Source organism: Marmota marmota, unplaced genomic scaffold (genome assembly GCF_001458135.2).
Source record: "Marmota marmota marmota unplaced genomic scaffold, marMar, whole genome shotgun sequence".
In the NCBI taxonomy this organism is placed as follows: domain Eukaryota; kingdom Metazoa; phylum Chordata; class Mammalia; order Rodentia; family Sciuridae; genus Marmota; species Marmota marmota.
Window position 1 is genome coordinate 59,025,667 of NW_025999900.1, and position 22,293 is coordinate 59,047,959.

Here is a 22,293-nt window from a genome sequence, read left to right on the forward strand (position 1 = left end):
CAATGCTGGATTATAGCAAAACCCATAGCCTTTGGTTAGCCATGCATTCCAAAGGAGAAACAACAAACACCTTTCAGGATACAATGCTGCTACACTTTCATATTCAGCTGGTCAGGTAGGAGATATTTTTCATTCATGGTGAACTCATCAGGGCATACCCCCATCATAAATTGAGGAACATTTGTAGTACAAAAGAGATGAGGATTAAGCCACAATCGAGAATGTGGTTCAGGCATGAATAAAATTTGGTGAACTGAGTGATAGTGGGCAATAGATCTCCCAAAGGAAAAGAGAGCCTTGGTTTTCCACTGCTGTTGTATGATGGTTGGTTGGTGAGTCCGTGGGCTGATGGGAGCACTCACACAAGAAAGGCTGTGGTAGTTATCAAAGTCAAACCCACTGATTTATTTGCTTATTCACTTACAAGATCAGCCAGTCCACAAATGTGTGACCTGGGAAGACTTCTAGAAGTAGGAGTTAACCTTTCCTAGAAGGCTGAGTAATACCTGAGTAACTTCCTGGAGAGGCAGTGTGGGAGTGGAAGGAATGTGAGATGTCATGAGCATATTTAGGGAAGTGGATAACGCAGACCCCATGGAGAAGTAGCATGGCCTCATACCCACAGGCAGGCCTGCCATGTCAAGGCACATGACTTATCTCCTGGGGGATAGGGGACATCTGGAGGGACCTGGCTTTGTCCAGGAAAGGGAGGTTAACATGGTTGCTTTTTTCAGCAAATACTTGCTGAGCACACAACTTGTGGCACATACTGGCTGGGGCACTTGGATGCAAGGACACCTGCTCTACACCTGAGCTTGCCTGAGTCATTCTTCAACTAAACATCCACACAATAGCTCACAGTAGTTCTTCAGCCATAAACCAGTGTCCCCTTTGGGGCCCATGAGGCCCCACCTACCTCTCCAGCCACAACACCCACCTCTCCTGTCTTATTTGGTTGCTCTAGCAAGAGGAATCTCATTTCACTTCCTCATCCATGCCAACTCTCCACCGAAGGGACTTTTCACATGCTGTTCCTGTTGCTTGACAGACTCCTTCTTCTCCCACCCCAACTACTTTCTCTTTTTTGTTTCTTTTTAAAAATAGAATCAACTTTTCAACTTTTTCTACTGAAGAATGAAAATATGGCTCTGAAGGTAGAAAATCAAATTGAAAAATACTTAGGACATGCAACAGTCATTTTTAAACAGTAATTAAAAGGAAGATGTGTAAAACAATAGAACTTATACCCAATTTTTTTCTTTTTTATTTTTATAGGTGCATTATGATTATACAGATTCATGGAATTTGTTGTTACTTGTGTGTACACACACAGTATAAAACAACATAATTTGGTCAATTTTATTCCCAAGTACCTCCCCTTTCCATTCCTCCCTCCTCCCCCGGCCCTCTTCCTTTATTCTATTTATCTCCCTTCTATTTTCATGAGATCTCCCAACACACACACACACACACACACACACACACACACACACCTTTATTCCCCTTTTTTCCTCTGTCATTTCCACATATGAGAGAAAACAAACATACCAACATTGACTTTATGAATTTGGTTTATTTCACTGAACATAATGCTCTCAAGTTACATCAATTTTCCTATAAATGGTACAATTCGATTCTTCCTTATGGCTAAATAAAACTCCATGGTGTGTATGTACCACATTTTCATGATCCATTCACCCATTGACTGACACCTAAGTTGGTTCCATGATTTGGCTATTGTGAATGGTGTTGCTGTAAACATGGGCATGTAGGTATCACTGCAATACGCTGACTTTAATTCTGTATTCTAAATACACAAGGAGTAGTGTAGCTGGTTCATATGGTGGTTCCATTTCTAGCTTTTTGAGGAACCTCCATACTGATTTCCATGGTGGTCGTACTAATTCACAGTTTCAGCAACAATGTGAAACTCTTCCTTTTTCTCTACATCCTCTCCAGCATTTATTATTCTTTGTATTGTTGATGGCTGTCATTCTGATTGGAATAAGATGACCTCTTGATTTGCATTTCCCTAATTATTAATGATATTTGTTAGCCATTTGTGTTTCTTCTTTTACAACATATCTGTTTAATTTACTCCCCATTTATTGATTAGGGAGATGGTGTTAAGTTTTTTGAGTACTTTATATATTCTGGATACTAATACTGTGTCAGAACAATAGCTAGAATAGATTGTCTCCTATTCTGTAGGTTCTTTCTTCACACTCTCAATTATTTTCTTTACTGTGTAGAAGCTCTTTATACAATGCCACCCTGTTCGTTGATTGCCTGAGCTTTGGGGATTCTACTGAGGAAATTGTGCCTACACTTAGATGTTGGAGTATCGACCCCATGTTTTCTCTAGCAGTTGCAAAGCTTCTTGTCTAATTCCTAGATCTTTGATCCATTGGGGTTGACTTTCATGCACTTGAGAGACAAGGATCTAGTCTCATTCTTGTACTTAGGTAATAACCAGTTTCCCAGCATGGTTTGTTTAAAAGGGTGGTCCCCCCCACACACACTCCAAATGTATGTTTTTTGGCACTTTTTACAAGGATTAGATGACTGTAGACGTGTGGGTTTGCCTCTGTGTCTTCTGTTTTGTGCCACTGTGTCTGTTTCTGTGCCAGCACTATGTGTTTTATTACTGTAGCTCTGTAGTATAATTTGAAGTCAGATATTATGATCCCCCAGCCTTGCTTTTTTGGCTTAGAATTGCTTAGGCTGTTCCAGGTCTTTTATTCTTCCAAATGAATATCAGGACTTTTTTTTTCCTAGTTCTATGAAGAACATCATTGGTATTTTTATGGGATTGAATTGAATGTGTGTATTCAGTGTAATGGAAGGAATGTGTTGAATATACAACGTATATTCCTTTGGGGAATATGGCTGTTTTAACAATATTAATTCTGCCTGTCCATGAACATGGGCAATCTTTCCATCTTTAAGTGTCTTCTTCAACTTTCTTCAGGGTGCTCTAACTTTCATTGTAGAAGTCTTTCACCTACATAGTTAGATTTATTACTGGAGTTGTTATTTTCTTTTTAGACTATTGTGAGTGGGACTGTTTTCCTGATTCTTTTCCAGTGAATTCCTTATTGGTGTTTAGGAAAGCTGTTGATTTTTATATGCAGATTTTGTATTCTGCTGCTTTATTGAAACTGTGTATCAGCTCTGGCAGTCAGGTGGAGCATTCTGGACCTTCTAAGCATAGGATCATATCATCGGCATTGATAACTTTGCTTCTTCCTTTCCTATTTGTATTCCTGTCATTTCTTCTCTTGCCGAGTTGCTCTGGCCAGAATTTCAAGTGCTGTATTAAATATGAGTGGTGAGAGTGGACATCCTTTCTGGTTCTTGATTTTAGAGGAAATGACTTCAGCTTTTCCTCACTCACTCTATGATTATGGCTTTAGGTTTGTGGTCCATAACCTTTATGACATTGAGGTAGGTTCCTTCTATCCTTAGTTTCTTCAGTGTTTTTATTATGAATGGATGCTGAATTTTGTTGAAAGCTTTCTCTGTATCTATTGAGATAATAATGCAATTTTTGTCCTTGATATGATTTATATGGTGAATCACATCTATTGATTTTCATATGTCAAACTATGCACAATTTCTATTTGAAAAATGAATTGGTATTTTATATACCACTGATCACCCTGGAAAACACACCTATATGCAGTTGTAATTAATCGTACAGCATAAAAACACATGAGATCTCAGCATTTGGAACTCTCTCCAAATGTCACATCCCTGTGAAAGCCTTTCTTCAATCCCCAGACGTAATGAGATCCTGCTGTCCCATTCTCTCAAGGACCCCGTCAGCCTTTATTATGCTCCCTGGAACTGTGATCACAAATTTACAGTTGTAGTCATAGTCAAGTAACCACACACAAAAGATTTCTGAGTGCTTCTGTTTCTCCCACTGGATATGAACACCAGGAAGACAGGAACCAAGTCTGCTTGTATCAGCAGCGAGCCCAGAGATCGCAGACCATGAATCCTGGCTCGCTGCAGGATGGACTGCAGCCTAGGTAGGTGGAAGGGACATGCAGAGCCACTAGGCATCCTCATACATGGAGGTGAGGGATGATGCTTGGAAGGTGGAGGAAGGTTCATGAAGAGGGAATTAAAGGATGAGTGGGAGCTTGTAAGGCAGGAGGAGGGGATTCCCATGGATTGGGCAGATGCAAATGTCTGCAGGGTAGCTTTTAGAAAACAGTGGGTCACCTTAGGGGCTCGAGGGAGGTTTGGCTGAAGACTATGACTGCTCTCCACGGGAACGACTGTGTGCCAGGAACTCTCAGTGCAGTCTCACATGATTCTCAGAGCTCCTCAGCCTTGGGAGGTCCCTATTGTGTGTTCTCTTCCAACAAATGAAGAAACTGAGGCTCAGAGCAGTTAAGTAACCTACCAAGGCCACCGGTCACTAGATGACTTTCCTGGTAGTACTATGTCCCCAGTTACATGCCTGAGATGAACCCTGATGGTTTCTGTGGCCCTCTAGTGTCTTCTCACACCCACCCTTGGCTGGGTCAGGGGAAATGTGACGATGTGAAGAGCTCATATAGAGTCCTGGCCTGGGCTCCAGGGCCCGTGGGTGCCCAGGACAGAGCTGCTTTCTGGCTCCACGGGTGCTGGAACAAACTCTGGGAGGAGCTGCTCTGTTAGGGTGGGCTCCTCCCCTTCCGGCCCATACACACACACTGGCACACCTGACAGACAAAGCTGCACTGAGTCCTGGCTGCTTCGCCGGGTCACTCTCCTCATGCTGCCCAAGAGCTGGGCCACTCCCGACGTTTTGCTGTCCACCTGGAAGCCTGGTCCCCCGTGACTGCTCTGGATGTACAGTCATGTAGCAGATATAACAATGACTCACATTCACGACTCTCCGAGGGGAACTGACGCAGGGTGCTGTCCTTCTTAGAGCCCCATGGGGGAAGGTCATGATGCTTCTCTCAGAAAAGGGAAAGGGAAAGACAACTTATCCAGGATGTGAACTCGGGTCACTCTCATGCCAACCCCTAGGCACTTGCTGTGGCTCACACCTTCCCCCAAATACCCACCTCAACCCACAGACTTGGCATAGGGAGGATCGTTTGTTGATTGAAAAACAAAGGCCCTTTGCCTGCCAGGGAGGGGACACTGGCAAGTGGGTGCAGTGTGGTGCAGGGTCCCCAAGTCTGAGAGGGCGAGGAGGGATCTCCAGGACGTGATGGAGCACAGGAGTCCCAAAAGCCCACAGTGGCGCTCACTGGGCACCCTTGGGACATAGTGACCATAGGGACTGAGTTAGAATGTGCCTGGGGCCTCCAGCCCAAGGAGGTTCAGCCTCAGGCCATGGTTGAGTGCTGCAGGCAGCAGGAAGACCCTTTATTTACCAGAAGGGTTAACAATCTTTGCCAAGAAGATCATGGAAGGTGTGAGTTTCTCATAGACCATCAACATGAAGGGTCTGTTCAACTTGACATTTTGTGGAGTCTCCATGGGCAGTGTCTGCGCTCCAGAGCCTGCAGCCCCTTCTGTCCCCTTCTCGTCCATCTTCAGCTCAGCCTTGTGCACAGCCTGTGGGAATCAAAAACAAGGTCAGTGCCTGCCAAGACACTCAGAGGCCATGATGGGCAAGAGACCAGAGAGGGAGACAACTTAGCCAAAGTTACTCAGCACAGCTGTAATGTGCCAAGGTTCCCGGCTTTTCTGCTGTCATTGTGGAATTATATTTGACAAACAGATGCAGCCTGAAGATGGTGTATATGTGTGTCGGGGTGGGGGTGGGGGGTCGGGGGGGTCAGTGATAACAGGGAGACAAGGGGCTAATTACCCTTCCCATAAATTTCAGGGGACCTTCAATCATGATGGTGGCAGAAAGGGTCTATGGAGTCTTAGCTCAACCTGATGGATGATTGAGAGGGAGCCATATTCCAGATTAGCCTCTGGAGATGTCTCAGCCCCAGATCTACCCCAGTGGCCTCAGCATCTAAGACCAGGTGACAGGTTCTGGAGAATGGATGGTCCCTTGTGAGACACTGACAAACTTCTTTCTTGTCTACAAAATTCCAACAGTTTTCCTTGCAGGAAACTGGCCAGTATCCTCTGCTAGCGTCAGGGGTACCTGGATACCTCACTAGAGAAGAGAAAGGAGCCGTGGAACTCAGTGAAGGCCCGTGGGAAGGGGAAGCCGGCGGCCTTCAACATTTGGGAACTCTCCAAACTAAAGTAGAAAAACTAACAGCTAGAAAATTCTATCGGCTACGTGTTTCTTTCTTTTTGCTAGCTGGAAGAGAAAGCTGAATCTGTCTTCGGATTCAAAACGGTCGGCTCAGCTTGGTCACCCATATTGCTCCGGCAGTGGCTGGAGCCTCCCTTCACCCACAGGTACCAGCCCTCACCTGCTGCCTTTGGCCACGCCCCTCCCTCCCATGGACCATCCCCCACACTCTTCTCCCACTCTGAAATCCTTCCCCTTGCCGTGCCCTTTTCACCCCAAAGTAGGTCTGCTGGACAATACACAGGACATTCAGTCAATTTTGAATTCAAGATAAGTCATGAATACATTTAACCAAAAATATGTCTCATGCAATAATTTTTATGCTAAAAAAAACCCCATTATTTATCTGAATATCGAATTTAACTGAGCGTCTCCTATTGTCCCTGCTAAATCTGGTGCCCCACCTGCCCCGTGCTCTAGGCCTGGTAAATATTCCAGGACCTCATCAGTTTGTGGCATTGAATCAGCTTTCAACATAGCACCAAGAGAGTGGCAGTTCCAGTGCTAAAAGACTGGAATCAAAGGCTTGAGGAGGCCTTAGGGGTTTCCCTGGACCACAGAGCTGGTCGCGGGAGAGCCAGACTCCAGCCCGGCCGGTGTGGCAGGTGGCAAGGCTGCTTCCTCCCTGGCCTGGCCCCTGTGCGGTGCCTCTGCCAGGCAGTGTGGCGCGCCCTCTGCTGGAGGGCAGCGGCAGGGCAGCCTTACCTCGCTCACTTTGAGGCTGCGGTAGGGGGAGATTCGGGTGAGGTCACCGTTCTCCTCAAAGATTTTACTGATGCCCAGTTGGGAGAGAGTGTTCTTCAGGTTATAGGTACCAGAGATGTGGAGCCTGGGCACGAACACATTGACAACCCTGGGGAGGTAAAAGTGACAGGCGTGAGCAGGAAAGTCCTACTTGGGCAAAAAGAAAGATGACAGTCATCGCACACAGGACCAGGTCCTCTCTTCTTCTCTGCCTGCCCTCTGTCCCTCCCCCTGGAATCTCATTCAGTCCTAGGACCTGGAATACCAAGAGCTGGCCAGACGACTCCCAAGTCTACCTTTCCACTCATTCATTCATTCAATCATCCAGCAAATACTTATTAAGTGCCTGCTGAATACCAGATGCTGTTCTAGGTGCTTGAGATGAACCTGTGAACAGAACAGGCAAAGATCCCTGCCCCTGACCCGTGTTCCAGCAGGGAGGACAGATCATGGAATGGACACAGCGAAAAGCACTGAGGGCATATTCGCAAATGGGGGAGGCGGCAAGTGCTACAGGAAAAAAATGAAATATAAACCAAATTTCAGGGATGCTGGGCAAATCTTGAAGGAGGCAGGGACCCAGGCGAATGGGCCTTTTTGCTGAAGGGAACCTGGAAACCCAGTAGAGTTTCCACTGGAGGAGTGACGTGGTCCCTTCAGGGTTTAGAGGGACCCTCCGTCCACTCCATTAAGAGCACCCTCGTGGTATTGGGGTGGGGGTGAGTGAGGAGGTGATGCGAGGTGACCCCCCTCCATGGCAGTCAGGTGTTGGGGTCACAGTGGTGGAGGGGAGAGGCCAGGTTCCAGAGTCAGTTTACAGCAGGGCCAGCCGAGATTCCTGACAGGCTGATGGAAGGGCTCAGGGGAAGCCATAGATGGAGGACGACTCCCGGGTTTTAAATTGGGCGGGTCATCCTGGGAAGACCCTGCAGCGGGGCTCAGTATGGCAGTCTAGACAGGGCAGGCTAAGATCCTATTAGACTCCCCCGGAAAGTGGGGGGATGTTGGGGAAACAGGCAGAGTCAGGACCCTGGAGTCAGGCAGCCTGGGCCTGGGGGTGGCGGGATGGTGCTGAAGCCCAGGGCGCTGCTCGCTGAGGGGAAAATCCCAACAGGAATGGGCGGAGGCCGGAGGCCATGGCACTGAGTCCAGCACAGGAGAGGAGGAGGAGGAGCCCACGGGAGACAGAGCTGGTGCCGTGGGAGGAGCCCGCGGGAGACAGAGGTAGTGCTGTGGTAGTGCTGTGGCGTTTTTGGCAAGTGGGGAAGGAGGAGCCCCAAACTGACCCTGGACCCCCCAACATGGGCACCCTGAGTAATGATGAGAAGGAGCTGTGAGGATGAAAGGATAGGAGATGGGGACAGTGACTCAAGGGGACAGTGACTCGAGGCAAAGCTTCAGGTTTTACCTGCAGAGGGGAGATCAGAGTGGAGTGATACCTAACAGGGAAACAACAGCATTTGGGGCTCCCTGCAGGCCAGCGCCAGGGTGACAGGCCCGCCTCACACCTGCTCTGTGTTTCCTGCACAGAAGCCACTCTGTGAGCTGTGAGCCATCCCTGGGCCCCTGATCCAAAAACTAATGGCATCTGGACCTCTGATGGAGATAACTCAGTAGGGATCAGAAGCCTTGGCTGCTGCAGAGAAGCAAGGAGAGAATTTCCAGGGCGACATCACTGAGCAGTCAGAGGACACAGGATCCCAGGTGCTAGTGGGGAGATCAGCTTTAGTGACTTCCAAGTGAAGCCAGAAAACGTGAACCAATGCTGGAAGGTGAAATGAGATTTTTAGTCTGGGGTGAGACTCTCAAATTTTATTATAAGTAAAAAGGGCAAATTCAAAGCCCCAGCAGCTCTGTGCCTAGTGAAGTTGAAGCTTTGTTTCCCCTGGGAAAACAAAAACTGAGTTTTTGCTCTGGGGAGTCAGAGCAGCAGGATTTGTAGGCTAAACTCCAACCTGTAATTTGTGGGTGTATTTTAGTTGTGCATCTGTTGATGTGGTTACTTCTCTTTTGGAGAAAGGGGTGTTTTTTTTTCCTTTGGCCTCTCTTAGGCTGTCCAGTCTGGAGGGGACTTCAGACAAAACTCACTGGAATAGCCCACCTGCTCTCTGCTCCCATAGAGGACAACCAGAGGTCTGGGCTGCTCCTGCCTGCACTTTAAGATAACCCGACAACCTGACAGCCAGACTGAAAGAGTTCAGAAGGTAGGAACACTGCCTGTCGGGTTCTGATGACATGCAATCCCCCCTGGGGACCTCAGGCAAGTCCCCTAGCCGGTAAGAAGCTCTGGGGTTTCCTATGGAGGAGGGGGCATTACTGCCACTGGTCATTCCAGGCCACAGAGCTTAGGAGGCAGGATGTATCTGGTTAAAGGGATCCTCCTCTCATGGCCTTCTGCCAGGGAGATCCCATCTCAAGTCATGGGGATGCTGGGAACAGTCTCATGGGGTGGGGGAGGCAGACCAGGTCCTAGGATATGGAGGGGGGCCCTGGAAGAGACCCTGAGGGCAGGGTGCACATGGATTTCATGAGAAGTTATTTAAGTTATTCCTGTCCTGTGAGGAGCTTTGTTTCCCCTGTCCCCAGGCCTCTGAGAAGGCTGGTGCCAACCTGCAGGAAATCTCAAAACATCTTTCCCACACCTGGGCAGGAATCAAAGGGAGGGCTGTGGGCCTCATTCTGAAGGCAGAGACATGGCAACAGTTTCCAGGAGCCTCTGTGTGCAGTTAGGGGTGGCTCAATGGTCACAGTACACAAGCTGCAGAGGGCCAGGGAGAGGGAACTTGCAGTCCCAGTGCTAGCACCAGAATGGCAGCCCTGTGAGAAATTGTCACAAATAACTTGCAGATGCTCTGGGGCATCAGCAAAACTGTAGTGGACCCAGCCACTGTGCTTTCAACACCGATTGCAATAGGACCACAGTCTCTGTCACAAAGCCAGAAAGTACGGGTGAACTGAGGGCCAAGGGCCTGACATTCTTCCCATATCTCACCTCCTTTCACTTTCCACACCTCTCAGGCCCCTAGAGAGGCCCCCAAGACACCCCTGTGAACTCTACAACTCTGTGGGGCACAGGCTGGAAGCTGCCCATCCCTTTGGGGCACCCCGTGTTAACAGAAGCCTGCATTTTACGTCAGGGGGTGAGCTGCCATGCGGGGTTCCCCCTGAGGATGGAGACCACGCTGCAGGACACCTGTCATTCAATAATCCTGGGGTTCCAAGGATCTGCTGAGAGTTTTAGAGCCCTCCTCTTCAACCAATCAGAAGGAAGGGGAAAGAAGTCACATTGGTGCCCGGCCTCTTCGAAGGTCCTACAAGGCTGGCACTGCTAAGGCCAAATCACAGAAGAGAACCCAGGCCTCACCCAGACCCCTATTTTTTCTCCAGCTCCCACAGCAGGGAGGAAAGGCAGGGGTGGCAGAGCCCTCCTGGGGTGACCTGCCACTCAGCTCCACCTCCCCCAACACTGGTGTGATCAGAAGCATCTGGAGCCAGAATTTCCCTGTCAGGAGCTTTCAGGTAACTAGATAGCAAAGCTGTGTTCTGCAGTTCCTTAAGGGCACCTTGCCCCATGGATGCCCAGTCCACCCTAGCATCGTCTCTTTCTCTCTTGGTGCCTCCTCCTGGTGCCCAGGTCCCACAATCATCATAGCAGAGGCTCAGTAAAGACATCCATTGCTTCTCTCCCTTCCACACACAGCCTTAAAGTCTTAGCTCAAATTTCACCTCCCCTGGGAAGCCCTCCCTGACCTCTACCACACTCCCAGTTTTACTGCCTCTCCAAGGTCAAGTGTTTTTATGTTCTTACACTTCTCCAGTCTACCTCCTACCCTAATAGAAGTGTCTCAAAGAGGCCAGAAGAGGGCTTGGCTGTGTGGTAAGAGCTTCATAAATTTGGGATGAAAGAAATAAAGAGTGGGGGGGGGGAGCAAGACACTCCTTACACCAGGCTCCCTCTTTACCTTTTTGACATTAATCTTTTCCATCTGCCAAAAATATTCGCCTGCAAGCCCTCCTCCAATTGCTTCATTTTGCCCTCCTCGGGAAGAACGAAGGTGGCCGTGATGTTCCCACGGTAGGGGATCTCCAGGAGCGTGCAGGACAGCTGGTCGTCATAGCCCACGTCATACATGCCTCCGTGGAACATCATGGGCACCTTCACTGTTTTGCTTTTGTCCACAAAGAAATTTTCCTCTTTAGTTTCTTTTGGATCAAATCTATGTTGCCACCTGGCTTAGGATTGAAAGGCAAAGTGAGATGAGTGTCCAGAGAGAAAGGAGGCGTCCAGATCCAAATAATCACCAACCTCTGTCCACGAAGATTCAGAGAAAGAGGTCTGGGTATTCTAGGGCACCAGGGAAGAACTCCAGGAGGCTGCCCTCTTCCTGTGCCCCGGATACTTCCTGTGAGATGGACTCAGGTCCAGTGACATGTTCTCAAAGAAATGAGGATTAGGGATGAGGAGGTGATGAGAGCAGTAAACTGTCCTGAGCAAAGGTTCTCCTGAGGCTGAGAAAGCCTGGAGATCATGTCCCAATGTTGGGGACTGGATTGAATTAGTGGGGCTCTTTGGGAGTGACTTGAGTGAAGATTCCTGGCTCTATTTCAAGTCATCCCTGAAAAAGCCACTCTCACCTGGGGCCAAGAAAACTAATGGGACACGCTGCCCTTGGGAGCTGGCTGAAGAGGAATGAACACTCAATTCTGGGTGTTTGATCTCTCTTTCTTGATCCTGAGGATGCTTTGACCCCATCACACGTAAACTCAGATCTGTGTCTTTTCTAACCTGCTACCCTCACAGATCTCAGAATAGGTCCCTGGGAGCCAATCCCTGGGTTCAAATCCTGGCCTCACTGCTCTAAAAGCATAACCTTGATAAGTGTCTCAATCTCCCTGGGCTTCAGTGTCCTTAATTTGAAGAATAAGGATATTGACAGATACCTCATAGATTCACTTGGAGACTTGGTGGGATAAAGCAGCCAAGCTCAATAGCTGGATATAGTGATCATTGAGTGGATGGTGGTCACCATCAGCATTATTGGTGTCACTGTTGTTCCTGAGGTGATGTAGGGGATGTAAGCCCTTTGAGAAATCCCAAATTCATTTTTCTTTCCCTCTGGCTTGGACAGACTGTGATTTTGGATTTTCCCCCCTCAGTAACCATCAATTTCCTTGTAAAATTTTGGAGAACTGAACCATGGTATTGACAGCCCTGTAGAGATCTTGTCTAAACTGAGGGGTGTTGGCCTCTGTGATTTTCACCTATTTTGGCCAACCTCTGCGTGTGCACATGGTATGTGAGTGGTCGTGTGCAGAGGGGGGAACGAAGGTCTATTTCAGGTTTTCTCTTAGACACGGGGAAGTTAGGCAATCTGATGAGGAGAATAAGGTACCCCCCAAACTCATCATCTCCACCACCAAAACACAATCACCATCCTGGGCGAATACTTGGTGTAGTGGAAAAATACCCAGCCCAAGGCCAAGAGAGAGGGGTTCCAATCCTGACTGTCACTGACTGGCTCTGAAACATGGATGAGTAATTAATCTGTCCCTGATTTTCATTTTTTTTCCTCATCTAAGAAATGAAGATGAGAATGTCACTCCAACCACATCAACTAGTGTCATGTTAGGATAATCAGTGATAATGAAAATGGACATATAGAGAACAATTTAGACTTCATGAAGCACTTTTCACAAACATTTTCACCTCGATTCCCAAACACAACCAGATGGGTTATATGTAAATGGTATTCAATTTAAAGACAAAGAAAATGACTACAATGTTTATGATGACTAGCATCCACTCGATATTCACTATACCACTGAAACTTATCTAACTGCGTCTTTAAAAAGCCCTATATGGTATCTATCAATATCCTCATTCTATGAAGTGAGAGATTCATTACGTAGAAATTCAAGGTCAAGAGCAAGCAAGAGGCCAACCCAGGTTTTTAATCCATGCCTCTTGGCCATCCCCTCCTCTCTACACCAGCATGTCTCAAACCTTACCTTGAAAGTAAATGAAGTTTGCCAGAATCAGCACAGTGCCAGGGTCTATACTCCTGATCAGGTTGTTGATCAATCCCTGGGTTTTCTGACTGACATAGTTGTTGATCTGCTTCTGAGTATATTCCAAGTCCTGGAAGTTGGTGGGCACGGTTTCTGCTTCATACATATTCTTGGTCTCTCTCAGGAAGTTCCGTTGTAGCTTCAGCTTCTGATCCAGGAACAGAACGTTTCCGACCGCCAGCTTGGTGCCCTGCTTCTCCTGGTTCAGCTTGCGGATGAGGTAATAGAACCCCCGGTGAAGGTCTCTGGCGGGCATCTCCCTGAAGCTGAAACCCTGCTTAATCTCTTCCAGGGTGGAGTCCTGGGCGCCCAGGGACAGCATGGAGAAGGCAGTGGAGATGCTCAGTGGGGAGAAGAAGATGTTCTGCCTGGAGCCTCTGGAGGCCAGCTTCTTGAGCAGCTTGAAGCCAAACTCCATGTTGCGCTTTGCCAGCTCATGGGCGATCCTCTTTGCTTTCAACCCTTGGGTCTGGCTCAGCTCTCCATAGCTGAGTCGAGAGACATTGGGCGAGAGAAGCCCTTCTGTGGCGAGGAGGCCAGCCAGAAACAGGGCCAGGCCCAGTGGGAGGTTCATTGTCCTTGGGGATTGTCCTGTTGAGTAGTAGATCTCAGGTTAGCAGAGAAAATCAAAGGAGATCCACTGTCCCACCTTATCCACGTGGAAGACCAGGTGGAAGAAGAAACGCAGTGACTAACAGGGGCTGTATGTAGAGGCTGCTGAGTGCTTTGACATCCAGGATGACATTTATAGCCTCCCTATATCTCCATTTTATAAGTGAGAGACCTGGGTGTTCCCTGGCACTGCACCCTTGCTCTGTCCCTTGTCTTCCTGGTCCTGGGCCCCTCAAGAGTGATAGCTCTTGTTCACTTCCCTCCCCATCTTATGGTAGCAGCGAATCCATTCCTTTGAGGAACATCTACTCTCCACCTCATCATAAGAATGCCCCACAGTGTGGGCATGGGACCCAGAACACGCCATCAAAATTCATCCTTTATGTCACACTGATTAAGAAATCAGAGTGTGACCAAAATCAAATTAATGGGTGTCTTTCCTGGAGAATGCAAAGTTCTCTTAATTATGGGGTGATTGGCTTAATGATAAAGCCCCCAAAACTGAATGTGGTCCTGACTTCTACATGGAGAGAAGACAGGGAGAGATGGAAAGAGAGAAATAGACAGTGGCACATCATGACATCTTTGGAGTCCTTGGATCAACCTTTACCGGATGCCCACCCACCTTCATTTTTCTAAGTTATAAGAGCCAATGGATTTTGATTTTAGGGTTGGATGATTTGAGTTGGACTTTTTTTTTTTCCTTATAACCAAAAGGAGTGTGACTAATTTGCAGAATTGGTGCTCTTTGTGTAAGATCACGTGACCTCTAGGTGATGGACATCCTCTACAGGAGAAAGAACTCTGCCTCCAGTAAACCTCCTCCCAAGGAAGGGAAGGGGTGGTGGCATGGAGAGGAAAAGCCACATCTTCCTGGCTGCAGGAGGGCTCTCTCATCAAAAGCCTCTCAGCTCTGATACCTCCCAATGGCACTGTGAGCTTTCTGGGGACAAGAATTTTGTTGGATGTTTTCCTTCCATCTCTCTCTCTCCTAAGGCTACGGAGAGCCACCAAAGCCTGATGTCTACAACGTGTGTTGATTTTTCTGGTCGAGTACACTGCTTCCATTGGCTTTTACTAATTTACATGGAAAGCGAAGGCAGATCTCTTTGCTGGGTCCTCTGTTACATCACTTACTGTGTAACCCTAACTGACATCTCCAGGAGTCTGTAATCCCCAGGAAAGGATGAGCTCCTCAGCAGGGAAGCTGTCCCTGGTAGCTTCAGACTGGTTTCCCTGGAAGCAGGTGCATGTCAGGGATTGACAGCTGTCTTAGGAGGAGGCTGCAGGAAGTGAGGGGACCAGGACCAGAAAGAGAAGGAGTAGACCCAGGATGCAGACCTGGTAACATCCTGCTCTGCTCCAATCCTCGGGTCAGGATTCTGGAGAGCTCCCTTTTGGAGTGCATCAGACAGCTGGTGACTGTGATCAGTCCCCAGGGTGCAGGACATGGCATATATAATTTCCTGGGACATTAACCACTATCAACTCCTACTTCAGGCCGCCCAGGTGCCTCTACTTTTAGCTCCAAGGCAGGACCTGATTGGTGGAGGGCAATCTCCTTATGCTGCTACTGATTGGTCCAGGCGATCGGCCTAATCCAATGAGGGCAAGTTCAGGGAGGGGCATGTGACTCGAGTGGTCCAATGAGGGTGAGCTTTAGAATTGTTTAGTGGTTTGCTGGGAGTGCGCCCTCAGTCTTCCCTGGATGTCCTGGGCTGCAGACTGTGGAAGCTAGGGAGGGGAATCTACACTGCCTCAGGGGGAAGGGAAAACAAGCCAGAGCACAAAGAGGACGTACGGCAGGGCTTTGCAGAGAAACTGGGGCCAGCACCCACCCTCCCTGCACGCTGGCAGTGAGGTTGAGTTACGTGGTCAAGGTCCTGAAGCCAGAAGCATCTTGACAAGTATTATGCGCATATATTTCAATGCCAGAACCATCAAGTCGGGGCTCCATGCTCTGGCCTAACGTCCTCTGGAGTTTGTGGCATTCTGGAAAGAATCTCCTGAGCCCAGGAGTTCTCTAAGCACCTTCCACTCTCCAGGACGATGTTTTTTGTAAAAATTAAAAATAATTGGTGATGAGCCCAGACTCCATGGGTGATCTGAAAATAGATTATAGGCGAGAAATGGGTAGAATCCTTAATTATGCTTCAGATAAACAAAAGAAAATAGATAATGGAAAGGAGCCAATCTCAGGAGTTCCCGGGCTGAACTGTGTTTTCCAAAGGCTGCCTGGATTAAAAATAGAAATTTCTGTTTATTCCCAGTGGATTGCCAGCCATGCCGTGTGCTGTTTCCCAATGCCTACGAGTAGAGAGGCTTGGACATGTCACTCAGTAGCTGGAAGGAGGGTTGCCAGCCACCTGAGGGGCAAAGCCTGGCAGCAACAGGGTAGGAGCTGGGCGTGTAAGGCAGGATGGGGCGGGCAGAAAGGCTCGGCGTGACATGAGCTGACTGGCTGTGCAGTGGAACTTCCGTGCTGACCCCCATCGAGTTGTACCTACTACAGTTTCAGAAGTGAGAACTGATCCGAGAATTAAAGTCCAGGCATTGGTCTTCTCCCACATACACATTGGGGCACCAGGCAAATCTCTTTACCCTCTAGGGTGTCTGTAAGTATCTTTGCCTATTAACTGGAGGGTACTATGGAGTTTGGCCTCTTCCCACTAGACGCTGCTGCTCAGCTGGTTGCTCTACCCCAGGGGACGCAGTGCACTTGCTGGCTGGGTCTCAGCCTCCCCTTACCTCTACAAGCCTGTATCCCAGCGGTCTCTGGGCATCCCTTCCAGCAACCCCCAAGTGTGAAGGGCCTGGCCTTGCTCCCCACCAGCCCACACTAGTCCCACTGTGGGCCTTTCCATGTCATCACAGATGCTAAAGTGACCCACATTTGCCAGATGCCTGAGCAGGCTCAATTTTTTTGTTCCATCAATTAAAATAGCTGAGCAACTGGTTATTACCCAATGAATTGATAGGTTACTCTCCTACGTTGAGCAATTCTTGGTTGGGTTTTAATTTGGAATGTGTGTGTGTGTGTGTGTGTGTGTGTGTTTGGTTGTCACCTGAACTAAATAAAATCAAGAGGAAAAAGAACAAGATAGAAACAGAACCCTGTGGGACACCAAGGGGCACAGAGGGCTACTAAAGTAAGTGTCTCCATTCCCTGACTATTCTACCCCATGTTCCCTATTCATTTAGAAAAATAATTTCCTTCTCCTGTGACTAGATGAAACAGTGTCTCACTGACCCACAAGACAGACCCCACCCAAGTGAGAAGCCATCTGCTCTGGCAGCACAGGTGCTGCAAATCCCCACCCTGCAGAAAGGGGTCCCCATAGGAGGGATGGGGACACTACCCCCACTTCCCTCTGCCCCTGTAAATTCCCCTCTAAATGAGGTATGATAGTGGGCTTAATAATCCATCCCTCAGTGTCCATGGGGGGGTGAGTTTCAGGATCCCCCAAGGACACCAAAATCCTTGGATGTTTAAGTCCTTCCATAAAACAGCACAGTCCTTCCACGTAGCCTACATGCACCCTCCCAAGTGCTTTAAATCACCTCTACATTTCTGATAATGCCTAATGTGACATGTTACATAAGTAGTTGTCATACTCTATCGATTAGGGAATAGGCAAGGAAAAAAAAACTGAACATTTCAGACTTGCCCCAAATATTTTTGATCTGAGATTGGCTGGATCCCTGGGTGTGGCTACAGAGGGGTCACTGGTGAGATTTGTGATTTTACAAAGTGCTTCCTCATTTATCGCCAGCAGGTTGGGGAAACAAGATTGGGGAGCCACCAGGGGACATATTGGCTGCTAAGGTCTGCTCCTGCACAGAGGTGGGACCCCTCACTTCAGGGGAAAGGCCTCCCCTGCCTCCCCCCACCCTTGCTAATGTCTAGTCTCCTACCTCTCTCCTCTGTGATGAAGCTGGCTGGCCAGGAAAAGTTGTGTGACATCCTTCCTCAAGCCAATGGGACAATGTACAGAAAGCTCAGACAAGTTCCCATCCCCAAAGTCTTCAGCCCAACAGAGCGAGCATCAAGCAACCAGAATGTTCCCTTGGACACATCAGTCATTCCTTCCTACACTGAGGAAGGAACCCCAAGCCCTCCGAGACCCCAGCTTATCTCAGACTCTTTCTGGAGTCCCTGATAAAGTGCGTAGAACTTGGATACACTCATTGTCCTCCCTGGGGCTCAAAGAAGTGAATGGACTTTCCTAGAGGTGTGCCTTGGCCTCTCAAAATAAGACTGATCAATAGACGAATGGATTAAAAAAATGTGGCATTTATACACAACGGAGTATTACTCTGCATTAAAAAATGACAAAATCATAGAATTTACAGGGAAATGGATGGCACTAGAGCAGATTATGCTAAGTGAAGCTAGCCAATCCCTAAAAAACAAATGCCAAATGTCTTCTTTGATATAAGGAGAGTAACTAAGAACAGAGTAGGGACGAAGAGCATGAGAAGAAGATTAACATTAAACAGAGATGAGAGGTGGGAGGGAAAGGGAGAGAAAAGGGAAATTGCATGGAAATGGAAGGAGACCCTCAGGGTTATACAAAAGAACATACAAGAGGAAATGAGGGGAAAGGGAAAAATAATACAAGGGGGAGAAATGAAGGTCAGTAGAGGGGGTAGAGAGAGAAGAGGGGTGGGGAGGGGAGGGGAGGGGGGATAGTAGAGGATAGGAAAGGTAGCAGAACATGACAGTCACTAGTATGGCAATATGTAAATCAATGGATGTGTAATTGATGTGATTCTGCAATCTGTATATGGGCTAAAAATGGGAGTTCATAACCCACTTGAAGCAAAGTGTGAAAGATGATATATCAAGAACTATGTAATGTTTTGAACAACCAACAATAAAAAAATATATATATATAAAAAAAAAAATAAGACTGAACCAAAGCCCTGAACTTGAAGAGACATCCCAGGTATGGTCTGTGGTCTACCCATTTTAAAAGATTGAAATTGTTTTAAGATAAAAATTGTTCTACACATTTTAGAGATTAAATAATTATTTTTCAAAGCAAGTTTAGAGCTAAGTAGTGCTACGGTCCCTCCTCTTCCCTCTGTGGGAAGTGGGAGAAGCCCCATAAAAGAATTCTACTGACCATCGCCATATCTTTTATATTCCTTCCTGGGAAACATAGGATGGAGCCTCCCCACTTATTAATTTGCCCCGAGGATTTCTGTCTTTTTAGGAAATACTTTATGTGTTGTCACTGGAGCCAGGTAGTGGGACCCTGTGACAATGCCCAAGGAATGGCCCACATAGATGCTGCAGAATAAGCAAACAGGGAGCTCTCACACCTGAGAAGAGAAGCCCAGACCAGCCCCACAGACTCCTCCAAACCCTCAAGAACTTTCCACCTCTTTGCCTGGCTGGTCCTCCTCCCCTGCAGTGACTTCATTCTAAAATGAGGGAATACAGGGGCTGAAAAGTCTGAGTGGCCATTAACTTCAGGCCCACTTGTGCTATAAAGGGGCAGCCCAGGCCCAGCGTGCACAGAGACTAACGTCACAGTGTGTTGCAGCCGCGGGTCAGCATGGAATCCAGTTAGTGGAGGCAATTCCTCAAAAAACGCTCTAAACAGGCAGCTTAGCCTCACTTTCCATGATCTGGTGGGTTGATGGATACAGTCTGTGTCCTGGAAAGAGCTGAAGGTACACAGACAGCTCACGTACAAGGCTGACCATGGCCAGAGCCAGAGGTCAGAGGTGGACTCCAGTTGGAAGGGCCACCTCACCTCTCAAGACCACCTCCATCCTCATACCCCTCAGGCTGTCCCTAGAAGCCCATGGGAATGCATCTGGGCCTCCATGGAGGCTGCCCTGCAAACTCCCCCAGGGGAGTTCCCCAACTGTGGGAACTCCCCTAGAATTTTCTTCAAGACACCCTCCTTGGACAGTACTATCCATCCCCTCAATCTGAGCCAACTTCCTGAGGAATACACAGGAATCCCTGGCTTTTTCCACAGGGAAGGTTTCATACTCACAGCCTCCAGGAGGAATCTGCTGGGCCAGCCAAATGGATCTGCCCTTCTTGCTTTATTATTTATACTTCCATGGCCTCCTGGAAAGATCAAGTGCAGGCCAATAGAATTAGCTGGCCTGAGTGGGCAGGCGATGGGGTTCCAGGAGCAATGGCCACACCACTTCCCCGGGGGCTTCTCCTCGCACAGGAGGCTGCGACCACGCCCGCTGGGCTGGGGCTTTCTGAAGGAGTCCATTCAGGTCTTTTGCAACCACTCTGTTTCCCAACCGCCGTCTGGGTCTGGAGACTGGAGTATTCTACAGGTGGAGCAGGCTGTCGTCCTGACAGTGACTCTACAACCCCCAGATCACCTTTGTCATCCAGGGAAGTGTGATACCTGGGGGTCCTTCTCCCTCATCCCTTGTTGCTGCTTGTGTGATTTCTCTTGGGCTTCAAACTCTCAGCTCTGTCACTGTAGCTCATGGGGAGTCATTCTGGGAAGAAGACTGAGGAGCGACGAACAGAGGGTTAGGGGCATGGTTTCCCTCAGGGGCAACAGGAATCCAGGTGCATGTCAATGCTAGTGATCATTCCAGAAATCCAGGAAGTCTCTGCCTATTGTGTTTTTTGTTGTGCTGAAGTGATGAGGCCACAGTTGGGTTTTGTTTCCTTCCCTGGCTTCTCTGCATTTTCCAACTTGTCCTTAAGGAGCAGGTACTACATAGAGCTAACTTTCAAGCATTTAAAATGAAATGAAATTCTTCTGTTTAGTTGTATCGCCTACAGAGGCACATGTGGACGGTGCTAGAACCTCCCAGGCCCACTGATCCTGCGGTGGAATCATAGTGCCTCCGTGGGCCGATTTTCAGTTGTTTTCATAATGAACTCCAGGGAGCAGAGAAACCACTCAGGTTCTCCTGTCCCGGAGCTGTCACAGGACCCAGCACCACGAGGCCCCAGAAGAGGTGTACGTGTGGTTTTCCTCTCTTTGGAATGCTGCTTTTAGCCAACACCTAACTCTCACCCCAAAAGCCATATAGAAAAGGTGATCCAGTGAGGACTTCTTGGAAGGAGGTGGCCCTGGCTCAGGCCATACCTGGTTCAGCTTTGAACCGAAGAACCTGTGACCCAGACCAAAGAGGTTGTGTGCATGAGGGGCTCCAGAGCCCCCAGGATCTGAGAGAGACTGGAGGCCCCTGAGCACCCCTTCCTCACTCAGAGAGCAAGGCTCGCCTGTCACAGTGTGTAGGGGTCACATGTGACCAGACTAGCTGAGCAACCTCAGTGCCCAGGCTGCAGATGGGCCCCAGGTGGAAGGATGGGCTGAAGCCAGGGCAGGTGGTCCCATCGCGGCAGAGGCTGCCAAGGTAGAGGACAAGGGCCAGCCAGGTGGATGCTGACCCAGAATCTGGGCTGCACTCTTGGCTTGGGAGGAAGAGTCCTGCCTGCTAATGACAGGGTGAGGCCTGTGTGAGTCCTGTGGTCCCCGCCCGCCAGCCTGTCTCAAACCCTCTCACAGCTCCAGGACAACTCATACAGGAGGCATGCAGCGGCTGTCCCAGGCAAGGATGCCACTGGGTGACACAGGTGGCACTGACGATGGCTGAATCCAGACAATGCTCAAAGGCCAGTAGGCTGCAGGCAGAGGGCAGCCCCAGGTGGACTGCAGGCCACACAGGAGCTAAGTCTTGGTGAGGAACTGCCCACCCAGGCAGCCAGAGGAGCTTTGCAGGATGGGAGGGGTGGAGAGATGGCCATGGGAGGCCCAGCCCCCTCCCAGGGCCCATCAGGGGACCTTGGCCTAGACTTGAGGCCAATACCTGTAGATGGGAAGATCAGAGCCCCATGGGTGTGGGCCTGGTGTCTGTGGGGGCTAGGAGGGTGCAGGTGACTGTCCAGCCTGGGGTTCTGCTATAAATTGTGGATCAGAGACACTGGCCTGAGGCCCAGGAGGGGCCTGATGTTTCTCTTACATCACTGCCTTGTGTGGGGTGAGAGGAGAGCTAGGAATCTTCAGTCTCACCCTTCCTCCTCGTTTCTCCCAGGTACAGAACCTATGCGTAAACTAGGGACATGTTCATATGCCCCAGATTGGCTCCGAGAGCCTGGATCTGGTGGAACACAGGAGAACAGGATAGAAGCCGTACCTGGTAAAAGAAAACCGCTGATCTCACCTGGGAAGCCTTCGTAGATGCGGCTCTGCTGAGGGAGCTCTCGCCCTCGGTTCTGACCCGCAGAACTCCTCGCTGCACAGACCAGCGAGTCCGAGAACCGCAGCCCAGAGGAAGCCAGAGAATGGTGCCTGCTGAAACCTGGTGAGGGAGCTCTAATGAGCTTCTCTGGAGGATTCTGGTGAACATCAGAGTTGGGAATCTCTGCTCTAAAGCAAGGAAGTCCCACAGATGCTTATGGAACCACCCAGTACCTCTATAAAGCACTGAGCTTCTCCCCCCTCCAGGTAGCAAGACAGGCTGGAGAGCCGTGGTGATGGAGACCATGAGGTGCTGGCGGGAGTGGACCAGGGAACACTCTGAGAATCCAGGACAGACCACCCCGGAGGAGCCCCCTCATGCTGGCCACAGCACCACTGCAGCTCAGCGGGGAG

At 49.0% G+C, this 22,293-nt stretch overlaps 1 protein-coding gene across 1 annotated transcript; it reads right to left on the minus strand.

The window, feature by feature from the left end:
• Positions 1 to 5,347: 5,347 nt before the first annotated feature.
• Serpina12 (serpin family A member 12) lies at positions 5,348 to 19,865 on the minus strand. The gene is made up of 5 exons (XM_015495234.2): positions 19,711 to 19,865; positions 13,025 to 13,675; positions 10,978 to 11,248; positions 6,977 to 7,124; positions 5,348 to 5,568 (listed from the first exon to the last, which is right to left on the minus strand). Exons 2-5 carry the CDS (start codon positions 13,656 to 13,658, stop codon positions 5,377 to 5,379), a joined length of 1,245 nt encoding a protein of 414 aa, XP_015350720.1. The 5' UTR covers positions 13,659 to 13,675; positions 19,711 to 19,865; the 3' UTR covers positions 5,348 to 5,376.
• Positions 19,866 to 22,293: the final 2,428 nt, after the last annotated feature.